This window comes from Lampetra planeri, chromosome 66 (assembly GCF_965212315.1).
Source record: "Lampetra planeri chromosome 66, kcLamPlan1.2.h2, whole genome shotgun sequence".
In the NCBI taxonomy this organism is placed as follows: Eukaryota; Metazoa; Chordata; class Hyperoartia; order Petromyzontiformes; family Petromyzontidae; genus Lampetra; species Lampetra planeri.
The window spans coordinates 1,993,853-2,016,030 of record NC_136172.1 but is presented as its reverse complement, the minus strand read 5'-3'; the positions used below and the strand labels follow the sequence as shown (position 1 = coordinate 2,016,030).

General features: G+C 48.8%; 1 protein-coding gene across 1 annotated transcript in view; it reads right to left on the bottom strand.

The window, feature by feature from the left end:
* The window catches only part of LOC144737224 (nucleoside diphosphate kinase homolog 7-like), a 128,836-nt gene extending 107,701 nt beyond the window's left edge, over positions 1-21,135 (bottom strand). Inside the window, exons 1-2 of the mRNA XM_078619946.1 lie at positions 21,022-21,135; positions 19,204-19,341 (exon numbers count right to left, since the gene is read on the bottom strand). Of these exons, the coding sequence (XP_078476072.1) occupies positions 19,204-19,341; positions 21,022-21,024 (141 nt within the window). The 5' untranslated portion in view covers positions 21,025-21,135. The remainder of the gene's footprint in view (positions 1-19,203; positions 19,342-21,021) is intronic.
* Between the last annotated feature and the right edge of the window lie 1,043 nt (positions 21,136-22,178).

Sequence of the window (22,178 nt, the reverse complement as noted above, 5' to 3'; positions counted from 1 at the left end):
GTCACTAGCACTGTCACTAGCACTGTCACTAACACTGTCACTAGCACTGTCACTAGCACTGTCACTAGCACTGTCACTAACACTGTCACTAGCACTGTCACTAGCACTGTCACTAACACTGTCACTAGCACTGTCACTAACACTGTCACTAACACTGTCACTAACACTGTCACTAGCACTGTCACTAGCACTGTCACTCTGTCACTAACACTGTCACTAACACTGTCACTAACACTGTCACTAGCAATGTCACTAACACTGTCACTAACACTGTCACTAGCACTGTCACTAACACTGTCACTAACACTGTCACTAACACTGTCACTAGCACTGTCACTATCACTGTCACTAACACTGTCACTAGCACTGTCACTAACACTGTCACTAACACTGTCACTAGCACTGTCACTAACACTGTCACTAACACTGTCACTAACACTGTCACTCTGTCACTAGCACTGTCACTAGCACTGTCACTCTGTCACTAGCACTGTCACTAACGCTGTCACTAGCAATGTCACTAACACTGTCACTAACACTGTCACTCTGTCACTAATACTGTCACTAACACTGTCACTAGCACTGTCACTAGCACTGTCACTAACACTGTCACTAGCACTGTCACTAGCACTGTCACTAACACTGTCACTAGCACTGTCACTAGCACTGTCACTAGCACTGTCACTAGCACTGTCACTAGCACTGTCACTGTCACTAGCAATGTCACTAGCACTGTCACTAACACTGTCACTCTGTCACTAACACTGTCACTAGCACTGTCACTAGCACTGTCACTAGCACTGTCACTAGCATTGTCACTAACACTGTCACTAGCATTGTCACTAGCACTGTCACTCTGTCACTAACACTGTCACTAGCACTGTCACTAGCACTGTCACTAACACTGTCACTAGCAATGTCACTAACACTGTCACTAGCACTGTCACTAACACTGTCACTAGCACTGTCACTAGCACTGTCACTAACACTGTCACTAGCACTGTCACTAGCAGTCACTAACACTGTCACTAGCACTGTCACTAGCACTGTCACTAGCACTGTCACTACACTGTCACTAACACTGTCACTAGCACTGTCACTAGCACTGTCACTCTGTCACTAACACTGTCACTAACACTGTCACTAGCACTGTCACTAGCACTGTCACTAGCACTGTCACTAACACTGTCACTAACACTGTCACTAGCACTGTCACTAGCACTGTCACTAGCACTGTCACTAACACTGTCACTAGCACTGTCACTAGCACTGTCACTAACACTGTCACTAACACTGTCACTAACACTGTCACTCTGTCACTAACACTGTCACTAACACTGTCACTAGCATTATCACTAACACTGTCACTAACACTGTCACTCTGTCACTAACACTGTCACTAACACTGTCACTAGCATTGTCACTAGCACTGTCACTAACACTGTCACTAACACTGTCACTAGCACTGTCACTAACACTGTCACTAACACTGTCACTCTGTCACTAACACTGTCACTAGCACTGTCACTCACACTGTCACTCTGTCACTAACACTGTCACTAACACTGTCACTAACACTGTCACTAGCACTGTCACTAGCAGTGTCACTAACACTGTCACTAACACTGTCACTAGCACTGTCACTAACACTGTCACTCTGTCACTAACACTGTCACTAACACTGTCACTAGCATTATCACTAACACTGTCACTAACACTGTCACTCTGTCACTAACACTGTCACTAACACTGTCACTAGCACTGTCACTCTGTCACTAGCACTGTCACTCTGTCACTAGCACTGTCACTAACACTGTCACTAGCACTGTCACTAACACTGTCACTAACACTGTCACTCTGTCACTAACACTGTCACTAACACTGTCACTAGCACTGTCACTAACACTGTCACTCTGTCACTAACACTGTCACTAACACTGTCACTAACACTGTCACTAACACTGTCACTAGCACTGTCACTAACACTGTCACTAACACTGTCACTCTGTCACTAGCACTGTCACTAACACTGTCACTAACACTGTCACTCTGTCACTAGCACTGTCACTAACACTGTCACTGGCACTGTCACTAGCAATGTCACTAGCACTGTCACTAACACTGTCACTCTGTCACTAACACTGTCACTAACACTGTCACTAGCACTGTCACTAGCACTGTCACTAGCATTGTCACTAACACTGTCACTAGCATTGTCACTATCACTGTCACTCTGTCACTAACACTGTCACTAGCACTGTCACTAACACTGTCACTAGCACTGTCACTAACACTGTCACTAGCACTGTCACTAACACTGTCACTAACACTGTCACTAGCACTGTCACTAGCAGTCACTAACACTGTCACTAGCACTGTCACTAGCACTGTCACTACACTGTCACTAACACTGTCACTAGCACTGTCACTAGCACTGTCACTCTGTCACTAACACTGTCACTAACACTGTCACTAACACTGTCACTAGCACTGTCACTAGCACTGTCACTAACACTGTCACTAGCACTGTCACTAACACTGTCACTAACACTGTCACTAGCACTGTCACTACCACTGTCACTAACACTGTCACTAACACTGTCACTAACACTGTCACTAGCACTGTCACTAACACTGTCACTCTGTCACTAACACTGTCACTAACACTGTCACTAGCATTATCACTAACACTGTCACTAACACTGTCACTCTGTCACTAACACTGTCACTAACACTGTCACTAGCATTGTCACTAGCACTGTCACTAACACTGTCACTAGCACTGTCACTCTGTCACTAGCACTGTCACTCTGTCACTAGCACTGTCACTAACACTGTCACTAGCACTGTCACTAACACTGTCACTAACACTGTCACTCTGTCACTAACACTGTCACTAGCACTGTCACTAACACTGTCACTCTGTCACTAACACTGTCACTAACACTGTCACTAACACTGTCACTAACACTGTCACTAGCACTGTCACTAACACTGTCACTAACACTGTCACTCTGTCACTAGCACTGTCACTAGCATTGTCACTAACACTGTCACTGGCACTGTCACTAGCAATGTCACTAGCACTGTCACTAACACTGTCACTCTGTCACTAACACTGTCACTAACACTGTCACTAACACTGTCACTAGCACTGTCACTAGCACTGTCACTAGCACTGTTACTAGCATTGTCACTAACACTGTCACTAGCATTGTCACTAGCACTGTCACTCTGTCACTAACACTGTCACTAGCACTGTCACTAGCACTGTCACTAACACTGTCACTAGCACTGTCACTACACTGTCACTAACACTGTCACTAACACTGTCACTAGCACTGTCACTAGCACTGTCACTAGCACTGTCACTAGCACTGTCACTAACACTGTCACTAACACTGTCACTAGCACTGTCACTAGCACTGTCACTAACACTGTCACTAACACTGTCACTAGCACTGTCACTAACACTGTCACTCTGTCACTAACACTGTCACTAACACTGTCACTAGCATTATCACTAACACTGTCACTAACACTGTCACTCTGTCACTAACACTGTCACTAACACTGTCACTAGCATTGTCACTAGCACTGTCACTAACACTGTCACTAGCACTGTCACTCTGTCACTAGCACTGTCACTCTGTCACTAGCACTGTCACTAACACTGTCACTAGCACTGTCACTAACACTGTCACTCTGTCACTAACACTGTCACTAGCACTGTCACTAACACTGTCACTCTGTCACTAACACTGTCACTAACACTGTCACTAACACTGTCACTAACACTGTCACTAACACTGTCACTCTGTCACTAGCACTGTCACTAGCACTGTCACTAACACTGTCACTCTGTCACTAACACTGTCACTAACACTGTCACTAACACTGTCACTCTGTCACTAGCACTGTCACTAACACTGTCACTGGCACTGTCACTAGCAATGTCACTAGCACTGTCACTAACACTGTCACTCTGTCACTAACACTGTCACTAACACTGTCACTAGCACTGTCACTAGCACTGTCACTAGCACTGTCACTAACACTGTCACTAGCATTGTCACTAACACTGTCACTAGCATTGTCACTAGCACTGTCACTCTGTCACTAACACTGTCACTAGCACTGTCACTAGCACTGTCACTAACACTGTCACTAGCAATGTCACTAACACTGTCACTAGCACTGTCACTAACACTGTCACTAGCACTGTCACTAACACTGTCACTAACACTGTCACTAGCACTGTCACTAGCAGTCACTAACACTGTCACTAGCACTGTCACTAGCACTGTCACTAGCACTGTCACTACACTGTCACTAACACTGTCACTAGCACTGTCACTAGCACTGTCACTCTGTCACTAACACTGTCACTAACACTGTCACTAGCACTGTCACTAGCACTGTCACTAGCACTGTCACTAACACTGTCACTAGCACTGTCACTAGCACTGTCACTAGCACTGTCACTAGCACTGTCACTAGCACTGTCACTAGCACTGTCACTAACACTGTCACTCTGTCACTAACACTGTCACTAACACTGTCACTAGCATTATCACTAACACTGTCACTAACACTGTCACTCTGTCACTAACACTGTCACTAACACTGTCACTAGCACTGTCACTAACACTGTCACTAACACTGTCACTAGCATTGTCACTAGCACTGTCACTCTGTCACTAACACTGTCACTAGCACTGTCACTAGCACTGTCACTAACACTGTCACTAGCACTGTCACTACACTGTCACTAACACTGTCACTAGCACTGTCACTAGCACTGTCACTCTGTCACTAACACTGTCACTAACACTGTCACTAGCACTGTCACTAGCACTGTCACTAGCACTGTCACTAGCACTGTCACTAACACTGTCACTAACACTGTCACTAGCACTGTCACTAGCACTGTCACTAACACTGTCACTAACACTGTCACTAACACTGTCACTAGCACTGTCACTAACACTGTCACTCTGTCACTAACACTGTCACTAACACTGTCACTAGCATTATCACTAACACTGTCACTAACACTGTCACTCTGTCACTAACACTGTCACTAACACTGTCACTAGCATTGTCACTAGCACTGTCACTAACACTGTCACTAGCACTGTCACTCTGTCACTAGCACTGTCACTCTGTCACTAGCACTGTCACTAACACTGTCACTAGCACTGTCACTAACACTGTCACTCTGTCACTAACACTGTCACTAGCACTGTCACTAACACTGTCACTCTGTCACTAACACTGTCACTAACACTGTCACTAACACTGTCACTAACACTGTCACTAACACTGTCACTCTGTCACTAGCACTGTCACTAGCATTGTCACTAACACTGTCACTGGCACTGTCACTAGCAATGTCACTAGCACTGTCACTAACACTGTCACTCTGTCACTAACACTGTCACTAACACTGTCACTAGCACTGTCACTAGCACTGTCACTAGCACTGTCACTAACACTGTCACTAGCATTGTCACTAACACTGTCACTAGCATTGTCACTAGCACTGTCACTCTGTCACTAACACTGTCACTAGCACTGTCACTAGCACTGTCACTAACACTGTCACTAGCAATGTCACTAACACTGTCACTAGCACTGTCACTAACACTGTCACTAGCACTGTCACTAACACTGTCACTAACACTGTCACTAGCACTGTCACTAGCAGTCACTAACACTGTCACTAGCACTGTCACTAGCACTGTCACTAGCACTGTCACTACACTGTCACTAACACTGTCACTAGCACTGTCACTAGCACTGTCACTCTGTCACTAACACTGTCACTAACACTGTCACTAGCACTGTCACTAGCACTGTCACTAGCACTGTCACTAACACTGTCACTAGCACTGTCACTAGCACTGTCACTAGCACTGTCACTAGCACTGTCACTAGCACTGTCACTAACACTGTCACTAGCACTGTCACTAACACTGTCACTCTGTCACTAACAGTCACTAACACTGTCACTAGCATTATCACTAACACTGTCACTAACACTGTCACTCTGTCACTAACACTGTCACTAACACTGTCACTAGCACTGTCACTAACACTGTCACTAGCACTGTCACTCTGTCACTAGCACTGTCACTCTGTCACTAGCACTGTCACTAACACTGTCACTAGCACTGTCACTAACACTGTCACTAACACTGTCACTCTGTCACTAACACTGTCACTAGCACTGTCACTAACACTGTCACTCTGTCACTAACACTGTCACTAACACTGTCACTAACACTGTCACTAACACTGTCACTAACACTGTCACTAACACTGTCACTCTGTCACTAACACTGTCACTAACACTGTCACTAGCACTGTCACTAGCACTGTCACTAACACTGTCCCTAGCACTGTCACTAGCACTGTCACTCTGTCACTAACACTGTCACTAGCACTGTCACTAGCACTGTCACTAACACTGTCACTAACACTGTCACTAGCAGTCACTAACACTGTCACTAGCACTGTCACTAGCACTGTCACTAGCACTGTCACTAGCACTGTCACTACACTGTCACTAACACTGTCACTAGCACTGTCACTAGCACTGTCACTTTGTCACTAACACTGTCACTAACACTGTCACTAGCACTGTCACTAGCACTGTCACTAACACTGTCACTAGCACTGTCACTAGCACTGTCACTAGCACTGTCACTAGCACTGTCACTAACACTGTCACTAGCACTGTCACTAACACTGTCACTCTGTCACTAACACTGTCACTAACACTGTCACTAGCATTATCACTAACACTGTCACTCTGTCACTAACACTGTCACTAACACTGTCACTAGCACTGTCACTAACACTGTCACTAGCACTGTCACTCTGTCACTAGCACTGTCACTCTGTCACTAGCACTGTCACTAACACTGTCACTAGCACTGTCACTAACACTGTCACTAACACTGTCACTCTGTCACTAACACTGTCACTAGCACTGTCACTAACACTGTCACTCTGTCACTAACACTGTCACTAACACTGTCACTAACACTGTCACTAACACTGTCACTAACACTGTCACTCTGTCACTAACACTGTCACTAACACTGTCACTAGCACTGTCACTAGCACTGTCACTAACACTGTCCCTAGCACTGTCACTAGCACTGTCACTCTGTCACTAACACTGTCACTAGCACTGTCACTAGCACTGTCACTAACACTGTCACTAACACTGTCACTAGCAGTCACTAACACTGTCACTAGCACTGTCACTAGCACTGTCACTAGCACTGTCACTAGCACTGTCACTAGCACTGTCACTACACTGTCACTAACACTGTCACTAGCACTGTCACTAGCACTGTCACTTTGTCACTAACACTGTCACTAACACTGTCACTAACACTGTCACTAGCACTGTCACTAGCACTGTCACTAACACTGTCACTAACACTGTCACTAACACTGTCACTAGCACTGTCACTAACACTGTTACTAGCACTGTCACTAACACTGTCACTAGCACTGTCACTAGCACTGTCACTAACACTGTCACTAACACTGTCACTAACACTGTCACTCTGTCACTAACACTGTCACTAGCACTGTCACTAACACTGTCACTCTGTCACTAACACTGTCACTAACACTGTCACTAGCATTATCACTAACACTGTCACTAACACTGTCACTCTGTCACTAACACTGTCACTAACACTGTCACTAGCATTGTCACTAGCACTGTCACTAACACTGTCACTAGCACTGTCACTCTGTCACTAGCACTGTCACTCTGTCACTAGCACTGTCACTAACACTGTCACTAGCACTGTCACTAACACTGTCACTAACACTGTCACTCTGTCACTAACACTGTCACTAACACTGTCACTAACACTGTCACTCTGTCACTAACACTGTCACTAACACTGTCACTAACACTGTCACTCTGTCACTAACACTGTCACTAACACTGTCACTAGCACTGTCACTAACACTGTCACTAGCACTGTCACTAGCACTGTCACTCTGTCACTAGCACTGTCACTAGCACTGTCACTAGCACTGTCACTCTGTCACTAGCACTGTCACTAACACTGTCACTAGCACTGTCACTAACACTGTCACTAGCACTGTCACTAGCACAGTCACTAACACTGTCACTAGCACTGTCACTAGCACTGTCACTAACACTGTCACTAGCACTGTCACTACACTGTCACTAACACTGTCACTAGCACTGTCACTAGCACTGTCACTCTGTCACTAACACTGTCACTAACACTGTCACTAACACTGTCACTAACACTGTCACTAGCACTGTCACTAGCACTGTCACTAACACTGTCACTAGCACTGTCACTAACACTGTCACTAACACTGTCACTAGCACTGTCACTACCACTGTCACTAACACTGTCACTAACACTGTCTCTAACACTGTCACTAGCACTGTCACTAACACTGTCACTCTGTCACTAACACTGTCACTAACACTGTCACTAGCATTATCACTAACACTGTCACTAACACTGTCACTCTGTCACTAACACTGTCACTAACACTGTCACTAGCATTGTCACTAGCACTGTCACTAACACTGTCACTAGCACTGTCACTCTGTCACTAGCACTGTCACTCTGTCACTAGCACTGTCACTAACACTGTCACTAGCACTGTCACTAACACTGTCACTAACACTGTCACTCTGTCACTAACACTGTCACTAGCACTGTCACTAACACTGTCACTCTGTCACTAACACTGTCACTAACACTGTCACTAACACTGTCACTAACACTGTCACTAGCACTGTCACTAACACTGTCACTCTGTCACTAACACTGTCACTAACACTGTCACTAGCACTGTCACTAACACTGTCACTAGCACTGTCACTAGCACTGTCACTCTGTCACTAGCACTGTCACTAGCACTGTCACTAGCACTGTCACTCTGTCACTAGCACTGTCACTAACACTGTCACTAGCACTGTCACTAACACTGTCACTAGCACTGTCACTAGCACTGTCACTAACACTGTCACTAGCACTGTCACTACACTGTCACTAACACTGTCACTAGCACTGTCACTAGCACTGTCACTCTGTCACTAACACTGTCACTAACACTGTCACTAACACTGTCACTAACACTGTCACTAGCACTGTCACTAGCACTGTCACTAACACTGTCACTAGCACTGTCACTAACACTGTCACTAACACTGTCACTAGCACTGTCACTACCACTGTCACTAACACTGTCACTAACACTGTCTCTAACACTGTCACTAGCACTGTCACTAACACTGTCACTCTGTCACTAACACTGTCACTAACACTGTCACTAGCATTATCACTAACACTGTCACTAACACTGTCACTCTGTCACTAACACTGTCACTAACACTGTCACTAGCATTGTCACTAGCACTGTCACTAACACTGTCACTAGCACTGTCACTCTGTCACTAGCACTGTCACTCTGTCACTAGCACTGTCACTAACACTGTCACTAGCACTGTCACTAACACTGTCACTAACACTGTCACTCTGTCACTAACACTGTCACTAGCACTGTCACTAACACTGTCACTCTGTCACTAACACTGTCACTAACACTGTCACTAACACTGTCACTAACACTGTCACTAGCACTGTCACTAACACTGTCACTAACACTGTCACTCTGTCACTAGCACTGTCACTAGCATTGTCACTAACACTGTCACTGGCACTGTCACTAGCAATGTCACTAGCACTGTCACTAACACTGTCACTCTGTCACTAACACTGTCACTAACACTGTCACTAGCACTGTCACTAGCACTGTCACTAGCACTGTTACTAGCATTGTCACTAACACTGTCACTAGCACTGTCACTCTGTCACTAGCACTGTCACTCTGTCACTAACACTGTCACTAACACTGTCACTAGCACTGTCACTAGCACTGTCACTAACACTGTCACTAGCACTGTCACTACACTGTCACTAACACTGTCACTAGCACTGTCACTAGCACTGTCACTCTGTCACTAACACTGTCACTAACACTGTCACTAGCACTGTCACTAGCACTTTCACTAGCACTGTCACTAGCACTGTCACTAACACTGTCACTAACACTGTCACTAGCACTGTCACTAGCACTGTCACTAACACTGTCACTAACACTGTCACTAACACTGTCACTAGCACTGTCACTAACACTGTCACTCTGTCACTAACACTGTCACTAACACTGTCACTAGCATTATCACTAACACTGTCACTAACACTGTCACTCTGTCACTAACACTGTCACTAACACTGTCACTAGCATTGTCACTAGCACTGTCACTAACACTGTCACTAGCACTGTCACTCTGTCACTAGCACTGTCACTCTGTCACTAGCACTGTCACTAACACTGTCACTAGCACTGTCACTAACACTGTCACTCTGTCACTAACACTGTCACTAGCACTGTCACTAACACTGTCACTCTGTCACTAACACTGTCACTACCACTGTCACTAACACTGTCACTAACACTGTCACTAACACTGTCACTCTGTCACTAGCACTGTCACTAGCATTGTCACTAACACTGTCACTGGCACTGTCACTAGCAATGTCACTAGCACTGTCACTAACACTGTCACTCTGTCACTAACACTGTCACTAACACTGTCACTAGCACTGTCACTAGCACTGTCACTAGCACTGTCACTAACACTGTCACTAGCATTGTCACTAACACTGTCACTAGCATTGTCACTAGCACTGTCACTCTGTCACTAACACTGTCACTCTGTCACTAACACTGTCACTAACACTGTCACTAGCATTATCACTAACACTGTCACTAACACTGTCACTCTGTCACTAACACTGTCACTAACACTGTCACTAGCACTGTCACTAACACTGTCACTAGCACTGTCACTCTGTCACTAGCACTGTCACTCTGTCACTAGCACTGTCACTAACACTGTCACTAACACTGTCACTAACACTGTCACTCTGTCACTAACACTGTCACTAGCACTGTCACTAACACTGTCACTCTGTCACTAACACTGTCACTAACACTGTCACTAACACTGTCACTAACACTGTCACTAACACTGTCACTCTGTCACTAACACTCTGTCACTAACACTGTCACTAGCACTGTCACTAGCACTGTCACTAACACTGTCCCTAGCACTGTCACTAGCACTGTCACTCTGTCACTAACACTGTCACTAGCACTGTCACTAGCACTGTCACTAACACTGTCACTAACACTGTCACTAGCAGTCACTAACACTGTCACTAGCACTGTCACTAGCACTGTCACTAGCACTGTCACTAGCACTGTCACTACACTGTCACTAACACTGTCACTAGCACTGTCACTAGCACTGTCACTTTGTCACTAACACTGTCACTAACACTGTCACTAGCACTGTCACTAGCACTGTCACTAACACTGTCACTAACACTGTCACTAGCACTGTCACTAGCACTGTCACTAGCACTGTCACTAGCACTGTCACTAACACTGTCACTCTGTCACTAACACTGTCACTAACACTGTCACTAGCATTATCACTAACACTGTCACTAACACTGTCACTCTGTCACTAACACTCTGTCACTAACACTGTCACTAGCACTGTCACTAGCACTGTCACTAACACTGTCCCTAGCACTGTCACTAGCACTGTCACTCTGTCACTAACACTGTCACTAGCACTGTCACTAGCACTGTCACTAACACTGTCACTAACACTGTCACTAGCAGTCACTAACACTGTCACTAGCACTGTCACTAGCACTGTCACTAGCACTGTCACTAGCACTGTCACTACACTGTCACTAACACTGTCACTAGCACTGTCACTAGCACTGTCACTTTGTCACTAACACTGTCACTAACACTGTCACTAGCACTGTCACTAGCACTGTCACTAACACTGTCACTAACACTGTCACTAGCACTGTCACTAGCACTGTCACTAGCACTGTCACTAGCACTGTCACTAACACTGTCACTAGCACTGTCACTCTGTCACTAGCACTGTCACTCTGTTACTAGCACTGTCACTAACACTGTCACTAGCACTGTCACTAACACTGTCACTAACACTGTCACTCTGTCACTAACACTGTCACTAGCACTGTCACTAACACTGTCACTCTGTCACTAACACTGTCACTAACACTGTCACTAACACTGTCACTAACACTGTCACTAACACTGTCACTCTGTCACTAACACTGTCACTAACACTGTCACTAGCACTGTCACTAGCACTGTCACTAACACTGTCCCTAGCACTGTCACTAGCACTGTCACTCTGTCACTAACACTGTCACTAGCACTGTCACTAGCACTGTCACTAACACTGTCACTAACACTGTCACTAGCAGTCACTAACACTGTCACTAGCACTGTCACTAGCACTGTCACTAGCACTGTCACTAGCACTGTCACTACACTGTCACTAACACTGTCACTAGCACTGTCACTAGCACTGTCACTTTGTCACTAACACTGTCACTAACACTGTCACTAACACTGTCACTAGCACTGTCACTAGCACTGTCACTTTGTCACTAACACTGTCACTAACACTGTCACTAGCACTGTCACTTTGTCACTAACACTGTCACTAACACTGTCACTAACACTGTCACTAGCACTGTCACTAGCACTGTCACTAGCACTGTCACTAGCACTGTCACTAGCACTGTCACTACACTGTCACTAACACTGTCACTAGCACTGTCACTAGCACTGTCACTTTGTCAGTAACACTGTCACTAACACTGTCACTAGCACTGTCACTAGCACTGTCACTAGCACTGTCACTAACACTGTTACTAGCACTGTCACTAACACTGTCACTAGCACTGTCACTAGCACTGTCACTAACACTGTCACTAACACTGTCACTAACACTGTCACTCTGTCACTAACACTGTCACTAGCACTGTCACTAACACTGTCACTCTGTCACTAACACTGTCACTAACACTGTCACTAGCATTATCACTAACACTGTCACTAACACTGTCACTCTGTCACTAACACTGTCACTAACACTGTCACTAGCATTGTCACTAGCACTGTCACTAACACTGTCACTAGCACTGTCACTCTGTCACTAGCACTGTCACTCTGTCACTAGCACTGTCACTAACACTGTCACTAGCACTGTCACTAACACTGTCACTAACACTGTCACTCTGTCACTAACACTGTCACTAACACTGTCACTAACACTGTCACTCTGTCACTAACACTGTCACTAACACTGTCACTAACACTGTCACTCTGTCACTAACACTGTCACTAACACTGTCACTAGCACTGTCACTAACACTGTCACTAGCACTGTCACTAGCACTGTCACTCTGTCACTAGCACTGTCACTAGCACTGTCACTAGCACTGTCACTCTGTCACTAGCACTGTCACTAACACTGTCACTAGCACTGTCACTAACACTGTCACTAGCACTGTCACTAGCACAGTCACTAACACTGTCACTAGCACTGTCACTAGCAATGTCACTAGCACTGTCACTAACACTGTCACTAGCACTGTCACTAACACTGTCACTAGCACTGTCACTAGCACAGTCACTAACACTGTCACTAGCACTGTCACTAGCACTGTCACTAGCACTGTCACTAGCACTGTCACTAACACTGTCACTAGCACTGTCACTAACACTGTCACAAGCACTGTCACTAGCACTGTCACTAACACTGTCACTAGCAATGTCACTAACACTGTCACTAACACTGTCACTAACACTGTCACTAGCAATGTCACTAACACTGTCACTAGCACTGTCACTAACACTGTCACTAGAACTGTCACTAGCACTGTCACTAACACTGTCACTAACATTGTCACTAGCACTGTCACTAACACTGTCACTAACACTGTCACTAACACTGTCACTCTGTCACTAACACTGTCACTAGCACTGTCACTAACACTGTCACTAACACTGTCACTAGCATTATCACTAACACTGTCACTAACACTGTCACTCTGTCACTAACACTGTCACTAACGATGTCACTAGCATTGTCACTAGCACTGTCACTAACACTGTCACTAGCACTGTCACTCTGTCACTAGCACTGTCACTCTGTCACTAGCACTGTCACTAACACTGTCACTAGCACTGTCACTAACACTGTCACTAACACTGTCACTCTGTCACTAACACTGTCACTAACACTGTCACTAACACTGTCACTCTGTCACTAACACTGTCACTAACACTGTCACTCTGTCACTAACACTGTCACTAACACTGTCACTAGCACTGTCACTAACACTGTCACTAGCACTGTCACTAGCACTGTCACTCTGTCACTAGCACTGTCACTAGCACTGTCACTAGCACTGTCACTCTGTCACTAGCACTGTCACTAGCACTGTCACTAGCACAGTCACTAACACTGTCACTAGCACTGTCACTAGCACTGTCACTAGCAATGTCACTAACACTGTCACTAGCACTGTCACTAACACTGTCACTAGCAATGTCACTAACACTGTCACTAACACTGTCACTAACACTGTCACTAGCACTGTCACTAGCACTGTCACTAACACTGTCACTAGCAATGTCACTAACACTGTCACTAACACTGTCACTAACACTGTCACTAGCAATGTCACTAACACTGTCACTAGCACTGTCACTAACACTGTCACTAGAACTGTCACTAGCACTGTCACTAACACTGTCACTAACATTGTCACTAGCACTGTCACTAACACTGTCACTAGCACTGTCACTAGCACTGTCACTAGCACTGTCACTAACACTGTCACTAGCACTGTCACTAACACTGTCACTAGCACTGTCACTAGCACTGTCACTAACACTGTCACTAGCACTGTCACTAGCACTGTCACTAACACTGTCACTAGCACTGTCACTAGCACTGTCACTAACACTGTCACTAGCAATGTCACTAACACTGTCACTAGCACTGTCACTAACACTGTCACTAACACTGTCACTAGCACTGTCACTAACACTGTCACTAGCACTGTCACTAGCACTGTCACTAGCACTGTCACTAGCACTGTCACTAACACTGTCACTAGCACTGTCACTAGCACTGTCACTAGCACTGTCACTAACACTGTCACTAACACTGTCACTAGCACTGTCACTAACACTGTCACTAACACTGTCACTAACACTGTCACTAGCACTGTCACTAGCACTGTCACTAACACTGTCACTAACACTGTCACTAGCACTGTCACTAACACTGTCACTAACACTGTCACTAGCACTGTCACTAACACTGTCACTAGCACTGTCACTAGCACTGTCACTAGCACTGTCACTAACACTGTCACTAACACTGTCACTAGCACTGTCACTAACACTGTCACTAGCACTGTCACTAACACTGTCACTAACACTGTCACTAGCACTGTCACTAACACTGTCACTAGCACTGTCACTAACACTGTCACTAACACTGTCACTAGCACTGCCACTAACACTGTCACTAACACTGTCACTAGCACTGTCACTAGCACTGTCACTAACACTGTCACTAGCAATGTCACTAACAATGTCACTAACACTGTCACTAGCACTGCCACTAACACTGTCACTAACACTGTCACTAGCACTGTCACTAGCACTGTCACTAACACTGTCACTAGCACTGTCACTAACACTGTCACTAGCACTGTCACTAACACTGTCACTAGCAATGTCACTAGCACTGTCACCAGCACTGTCACTAACACTGTCACTAGCACTGTCACTAGCACTGTCACTAACACTGTCACTAGCACTGTCACTAACACTGTCACTAGCACTGTCACTAGCAATGTCACTAACACTGTCACTAGCACTGTCACTAGCACTGTCACTAACACTGTCACTAGCACTGTCACTAACACTGTCACTAGCACTGTCACTAGCACTGTCACTAACACTGTCACTAGCACTGTCACTAGCACTGTCACTAACACTGTCACTAGCACTGTCACTAGCACTGTCACTAGCACTGTCACTAGCACTGTCACTAGCACTGTCACTAACACTGTCACTAGCACTGTCACTAACACTGTCACTAGCACTGTCACTAGCACTGTCACTAACACTGTCACTAGCACTGTCACTAGCACTGTCACTAACACTGTCACTAGCACTGTCACTAACACTGTCACTAGCACTGTCACTAACACTGTCACTAGCACTGTCACTAGCACTGTCACTAGCACTGTCACTAGCACTGTCACTAACACTGTCACTAGCACTGTCACTAGCACTGTCACTAGCACTGTCACTAACACTGTCACTAACACTGTCACTAGCACTGTCACTAGCACTGTCACTAGCACTGTCACTAACACTGTCACTAGCACTGTCACTAGCACTGTCACTAGCACTGTCACTAGCACTGTCACTAGCACTGTCACTAGCACTGTCACTAACACTGTCACTAACACTGTCACTAGCACTGTCACTAGCACTGTCACTCTGTCACTAACACTGTCACTAACACTGTCACTAACACTGTCACTAGCAATGTCACTAACACTGTCACTAACACTGTCACTAGCACTGTCACTAACACTGTCACTAACACTGTCACTAGCACTGTCACTAACACTGTCACTAACACTGGCACTAACACTGTCACTAGCACTGTCACTAACACTGTCACTAACACTGTCACTAGCACTGTCACTAACACTGTCACTAACACTGTCACTAACACTGTCACTCTGTCACTAGCACTGTCACTAGCACTGTCACTCTGTCACTAGCACTGTCACTAACACTGTCACTAACACTGTCACTAGCACTGTCACTAACACTGTCACTAACACTGTCACTAACACTGTCACTCTGTCACTAGCAATGTCACTAACACTGTCACTAGCACTGTCACTAACACTGTCACTAGCACTGTCACTAACACTGTCACTAACACTGTCACTAGCACTGTCACTAGCACTGTCACTAACACTGTCACTAGCACTGTCACTAGCACTGTCACTAGCACTGTCACTAGCACTGTCACTAGCACTGTCACTAGCACTGTCACTAGCATTGTCACTAACACTGTCACTGGCACTGTCACTAGCAATGTCACTAGCACTGTCACTAACACTGTCACTCTGTCACTAACACTGTCACTAACACTGTCACTAGCACTGTCACTAACACTGTCACTAACACAGTCACCCTAGACCCCTCACCCCTCATCACTGGATGAGGGTTGAGGGGTCTAGCGTGAGTGGTGAGGGGTCTAGCGTGAGTGGTGAGGGGTCTATGGGTGAGGATGAGTGGTGAGGGGTCTAGGGTGAGGGGTGAGGGGGTGAGTGGTGACGGGTGAGTGGTGAGGGTGAGTGGTGAGGGGTAAGGGAGTGAGGGGTCTAGGGTGAGGGGTCTAGTGTGAGGGGTCTAGGGTGAGGGGGTGAGGGGTGAGTGGTGAGGGGGTGAGTGGTGAGGGGGTGAGGTTTCTAGGGTGAGGGGTGAGGGGTCTATGGGTGAGGAGGTGAGGGGGTGAGTGGTGAGGGGGTGAGGTGTCTAGGGTGAGTGGTGAGGGGTTGAGTGGTGAGTGGTGAGGGGGTGAGTGGTGAGGGGATGAGGGGTCTATGGGTGAGGGGTGAGGGGTAAGTGGTGAGGAGTGAGGGGTCTATGGGTGAGGGGTGAATGGTGAGGGGTGAGTGGTGAGGGGTCTATGGGTGAGGGGTGAGTGGTGAGGGGTCTATGGGTGAGGGGTGAGTGGTTAGGGGGTGAGTGGTGAGGGAGTCAGTGGTGAGGGGGTGAGGGGTGAGGGGGTGAGGGGGTCTGGGGGTGAGGGTGAGGGGTGAGGGGTCTAGGGTGAGGGGTCTAGGGTGAGGGGGTGAGTGGTGAGGGGGTGAGTAGTGAGGGGTGAGTGGTGAGGGGGTGAGTGGTGAGGGGGTTTGGGGATGAGGGTGAGTGGTGAGGGGGTGAGGGGTCTAGGGTGAGGGGGTGAGGGGGTGAGTGGTGAGGGGTGAGTGGTGAGGGGTGAGTGGTGAGGGGGTGAGTGGTGAGGAGTGAGGGGGTCTGGGGATGAGGGTGAGGGGTGAGTGGTGAGGAGGTGAGGGGTCTAGGGTGAGGGGGTGAGGGGTGAGTGGTGAGGGGGTGAGGGGTGAGGGGGTGAGTGGTGAGGTGTCTAGGGTGAGTGGTGAGGGGGTGAGTGGTGAGTGGTGAGGGGGTGAGTGGTGAGGGGATGAGGGGTGAGGAGTCTATGGATGAGGGGTGAGGGGTGAGTGGTGAGTGGTGAGGGGTGAGGGGTCTATGGGTGAGGGGGTGAGTGGTGAGGGGATGAGGGGTGAGGGGTCTATGGATGAGGGGTGAGGGGTGAGTGGTGAGTGGTGAGGGGTGAGGGGTCTATGGGTGAGGGGGTGAGTGGTGAGGGGATGAGGGGTGAGGGGTCTATGGATGAGGGGTGAGTGGTCTATGGGTGAGGGGTGAGGGGGTCTATGGGTGAGTGGTGAGTGGTGAGGGGGTGAGTGGTGAGGGGGTGAGTGGTGAGGGGGTGAGTGGTGATGGGGTGAGGGGTCAGTGGTGAGGGGTGAGTGGTGAGGGTGTCTGGGGGTGAGGGTGAGTGGTGAGGGGTCTGGGGTGAGGGGTCTAGGGTGAGGGGGTGAGTGGTGAGGGGGTGAGTGGTGAGGGGGTGAGGGGGTGAGTGGTGAGGGGGTGAGTGGTGAGGGGGTGAGTGGTGAGGGGGTGAGTGGTGAGGGGTGAGTGGTGAGGGGGTGAGTGGTGAGGGGGTGAGTGGTGAGGGGTGAGGGGGTGAGTGGTGAGGGGGTGAGTGGTGAGGGGTGAGGGGGTCTATGGGTGAGTGGTGAGGGGGTGAGTGGTGAGGGGGTGAGTGGTGATGGGGTGAGGGGTGAGGGGTCAGTGGTGAGGGGTGAGTGGTGAGGGTGTCTGGGGGTGAGGGTGAGTGGTGAGGGGTCTGGGGTGAGGGGTGAGGGGTCTAGGGTGAGGGGGTGAGTGGTGAGGGGGTGAGTGGTGAGGGGGTGAGGGGGTGAGTGGTGAGGGGGTGAGTGGTGAGGGGTGAGTGGTGAGGGGGTGAGTGGTGAGGGGGTGAGTGGTGAGGGGTGAGTGGTGAGGGGGTGAGTGGTGAGGGGGTGAGTGGTGAGGGGTGAGGGGGTGAGTGGTGAGGGAGTGAGGGCTCCGCACCATCTCCACGCTGCGGTCGTGCGGGAAGTAGCACAGTGAGAACTTTCGAGTGATGCCCGCCAGAGGGTCCTGCCACTCGGCCATGAAACACCACCGCTCATCGCTCGCCAGCTCCTGCTGCTGCTGCTGCCTCGTACCCTAGAGACACGGGGGCAGAGACACGGGGTCAGAGATACTGAGACACGTGGGGGAGACACGGGGAGACAGGGGTACAGACAGGAACCGCCTAGCTATCAAAGCCGACTGCAGACACACAACACACACAGTACACACACAACACACACAGCACACAACAAACACGACACAAACACTACACACACAGCACACAACACACACAGCACACAACACACACCAAACACAACACAAAACACACACAGCACACACACACCAAACACAACACAAATTTCGATTTAAAGCTTTCGTGACTGCAGGAATTCATCTTCTTGGTTCTTTCTGTAAAGTCACGTAGAAGGGAAGTAATAAAATAATAAAAACAAAACATAATAAAATAATATAATTCCCACCTCCCCCCCTCCAACCCAGCTTAAATATACGCTCCTAGCTTGGTGGTGTTTCATTCTTCACCTGAGGATGGCTGCTTGCGTTGTAGCCGAAACGTCGTGAGAATTATATTATTTTATTATGTTTTGTTTTTATTATTTTATTACTTTCCTTCTACGTGACTTTACCGAAAGAACCAAGAAGACAACACACACAGTACACACACAACACACACAGCACACACTACACACACAGCACACAACAAACACGACACAAACACTACACACACAGCACACAACACACACACACCAAACACAACACAAAACACACACACAGCACACACACAACAAACACAACACACACAGCACACACACCAAACACACACACACCAAACACAACACACTACACAACACACACAGCATACACTACACACACAGACACCAAACACAACACACACAGACACCAAACAACACACACAGCACACACTACACACAACACACACAGCACACAACACACACAGCACATACAGCACACACTACACACGCAGCACACACAACACACACAGACACCAAACACAGCACACAACACACACACCAAACACAGCACACACTACACACAACACACACAACACACTACACAACACACACAGCACACACTACACACAACACACACAGCACACAACACACAAAACACACACAGACACCAAACACAACACACACAGCACACACTACACACAACACACACTACACACACAGCACACACTACACACACACACAGCACACAACACACACACCAAACACAACACACTACACACACAACACACGGATTAAGCCACTTTCGCGCGGCCTTTAACTCTCCTCACCACCCTGACCAACCCCTTCACCACCCTCCTCACCATTCCTCACCACCCTCACCAACCCCTTCACCACTCTCACCAACCCTCTCACCAACCCCTTCACCACCCTCCTCACCACCCTCACCAACCCCTTCACCACCCTCACCACCATTCCTCACCACCACCTTCACCACCCTCCTCAGCACCCTCACCACCTTCACCACCCTCCTCACCATTCCTCACCACCCTGACCACCCTCCTCACCACCACCTTCACCACCCTCCTCACCATCCTGACCACCACCTTCACCACCCTCCTCACCACCCTCACCGCCTTCACCACCTTCCTCACCATTCCTCACCACCCTGACCACCCTCCTCACCACCACCTTCACCACCCTCCTCACCATCCTGACCACCACCTTCACCACCTTCCTCACCATTCCTCACCACCTTCACCACCCTCCTCACCACCCTCCTCACCATTGCTCGCTCCGCTCCCGTTGCCAAGACAACGACGCCGACGCTCCGCGCCGCTCACAAGCCGCGCGGAGAGGGAGCGAGCAGAGACAGCGTCGCCATCTTGGTAGGGGGAAAGGGCGGGGGCGGGTAGGGGGAAGGGGCGGGGGCGGGTAGGGGGAAGGGGCGGGGGCGGGTAGGGGGAAGGGGCGGGTAGGGGGAAGGGGCGGGGGCGGGTAGGGGGAAGGGGCGGGGGCGGGTAGGGGGAAGGGGCGGGGGCGGGTAGGGGGAAGGGGCGGGTAGGGGGAAGGGGCGGGGGCGGGTAGGGGGAAAGGGCGGGGGCGGGTAGGGGGAAGGGGCGGGGGCGGGTAGGGGGAAGGGGCGGGTAGGGGGAAGGGGCGGGGGCGGGTAGGGGGAAGGGGCGGGGGCGGGTAGGGGGAAGGGGCGGGGGCGGGTAGGGGGAAGGGGCGGGTAGGGGGAAGGGGCGGGTAGGGGGAAGGGGCGGGGGCGGGTAGGGGGAAGGGGCGGGTAGGGGGAAGGGGCGGGTAGGGGGAAGGGGCGGGGGCGGGTAGGGGGAAGGGGCGGGGGCGGGTAGGGGGAAGGGGCGGGGGCGGGTAGGGGGAAGGGGCGGGGGCGGGTAGGGGGAAGGGGCGGGTAGGGGGAAGGGGTGGGTGCGGGTAGGCAGGTCGCTTGTGTTGTGATCGAAACGTCATAATTTTTATTTGATTTACTTTTATTTTTTCTATCTCCGTATGATTTTACCCAAAGAGCAAACCACTGGGGGAGACAAAGGCGGCTGGGGAGGGCGTGGCTGCGCTGCTGTTGCGCCTAACAGCACTTGCCCCCTACAGTCCGTGAGGCTACACAGGTGGAGGGGTGCTTTGTCTTTGTTAATGAGGGCGTGGGCCTCCCCAAGGTCAACTCAGCCTCAAATGAGGAACCTGGTGCGTTGCGTAGTAAGCATCGCCACTAAGGGAGACAAAGGCGGCCGGGCGGGCGTGCTGCTCGCCACGCACCCCTCGTGTGCCACTCTGACGGCCGTCACTGTGGCCCCCTGCTGGACACGTGTGTGGTTAAAGAGCTTTACAGCTCATCGGATTCCTCCAGCGTCAAAAAATATTCTGATTCCGAACATCACTTACCCCTTACAGACTGCTGTGTCAGGGCTATACGGAGGGGGG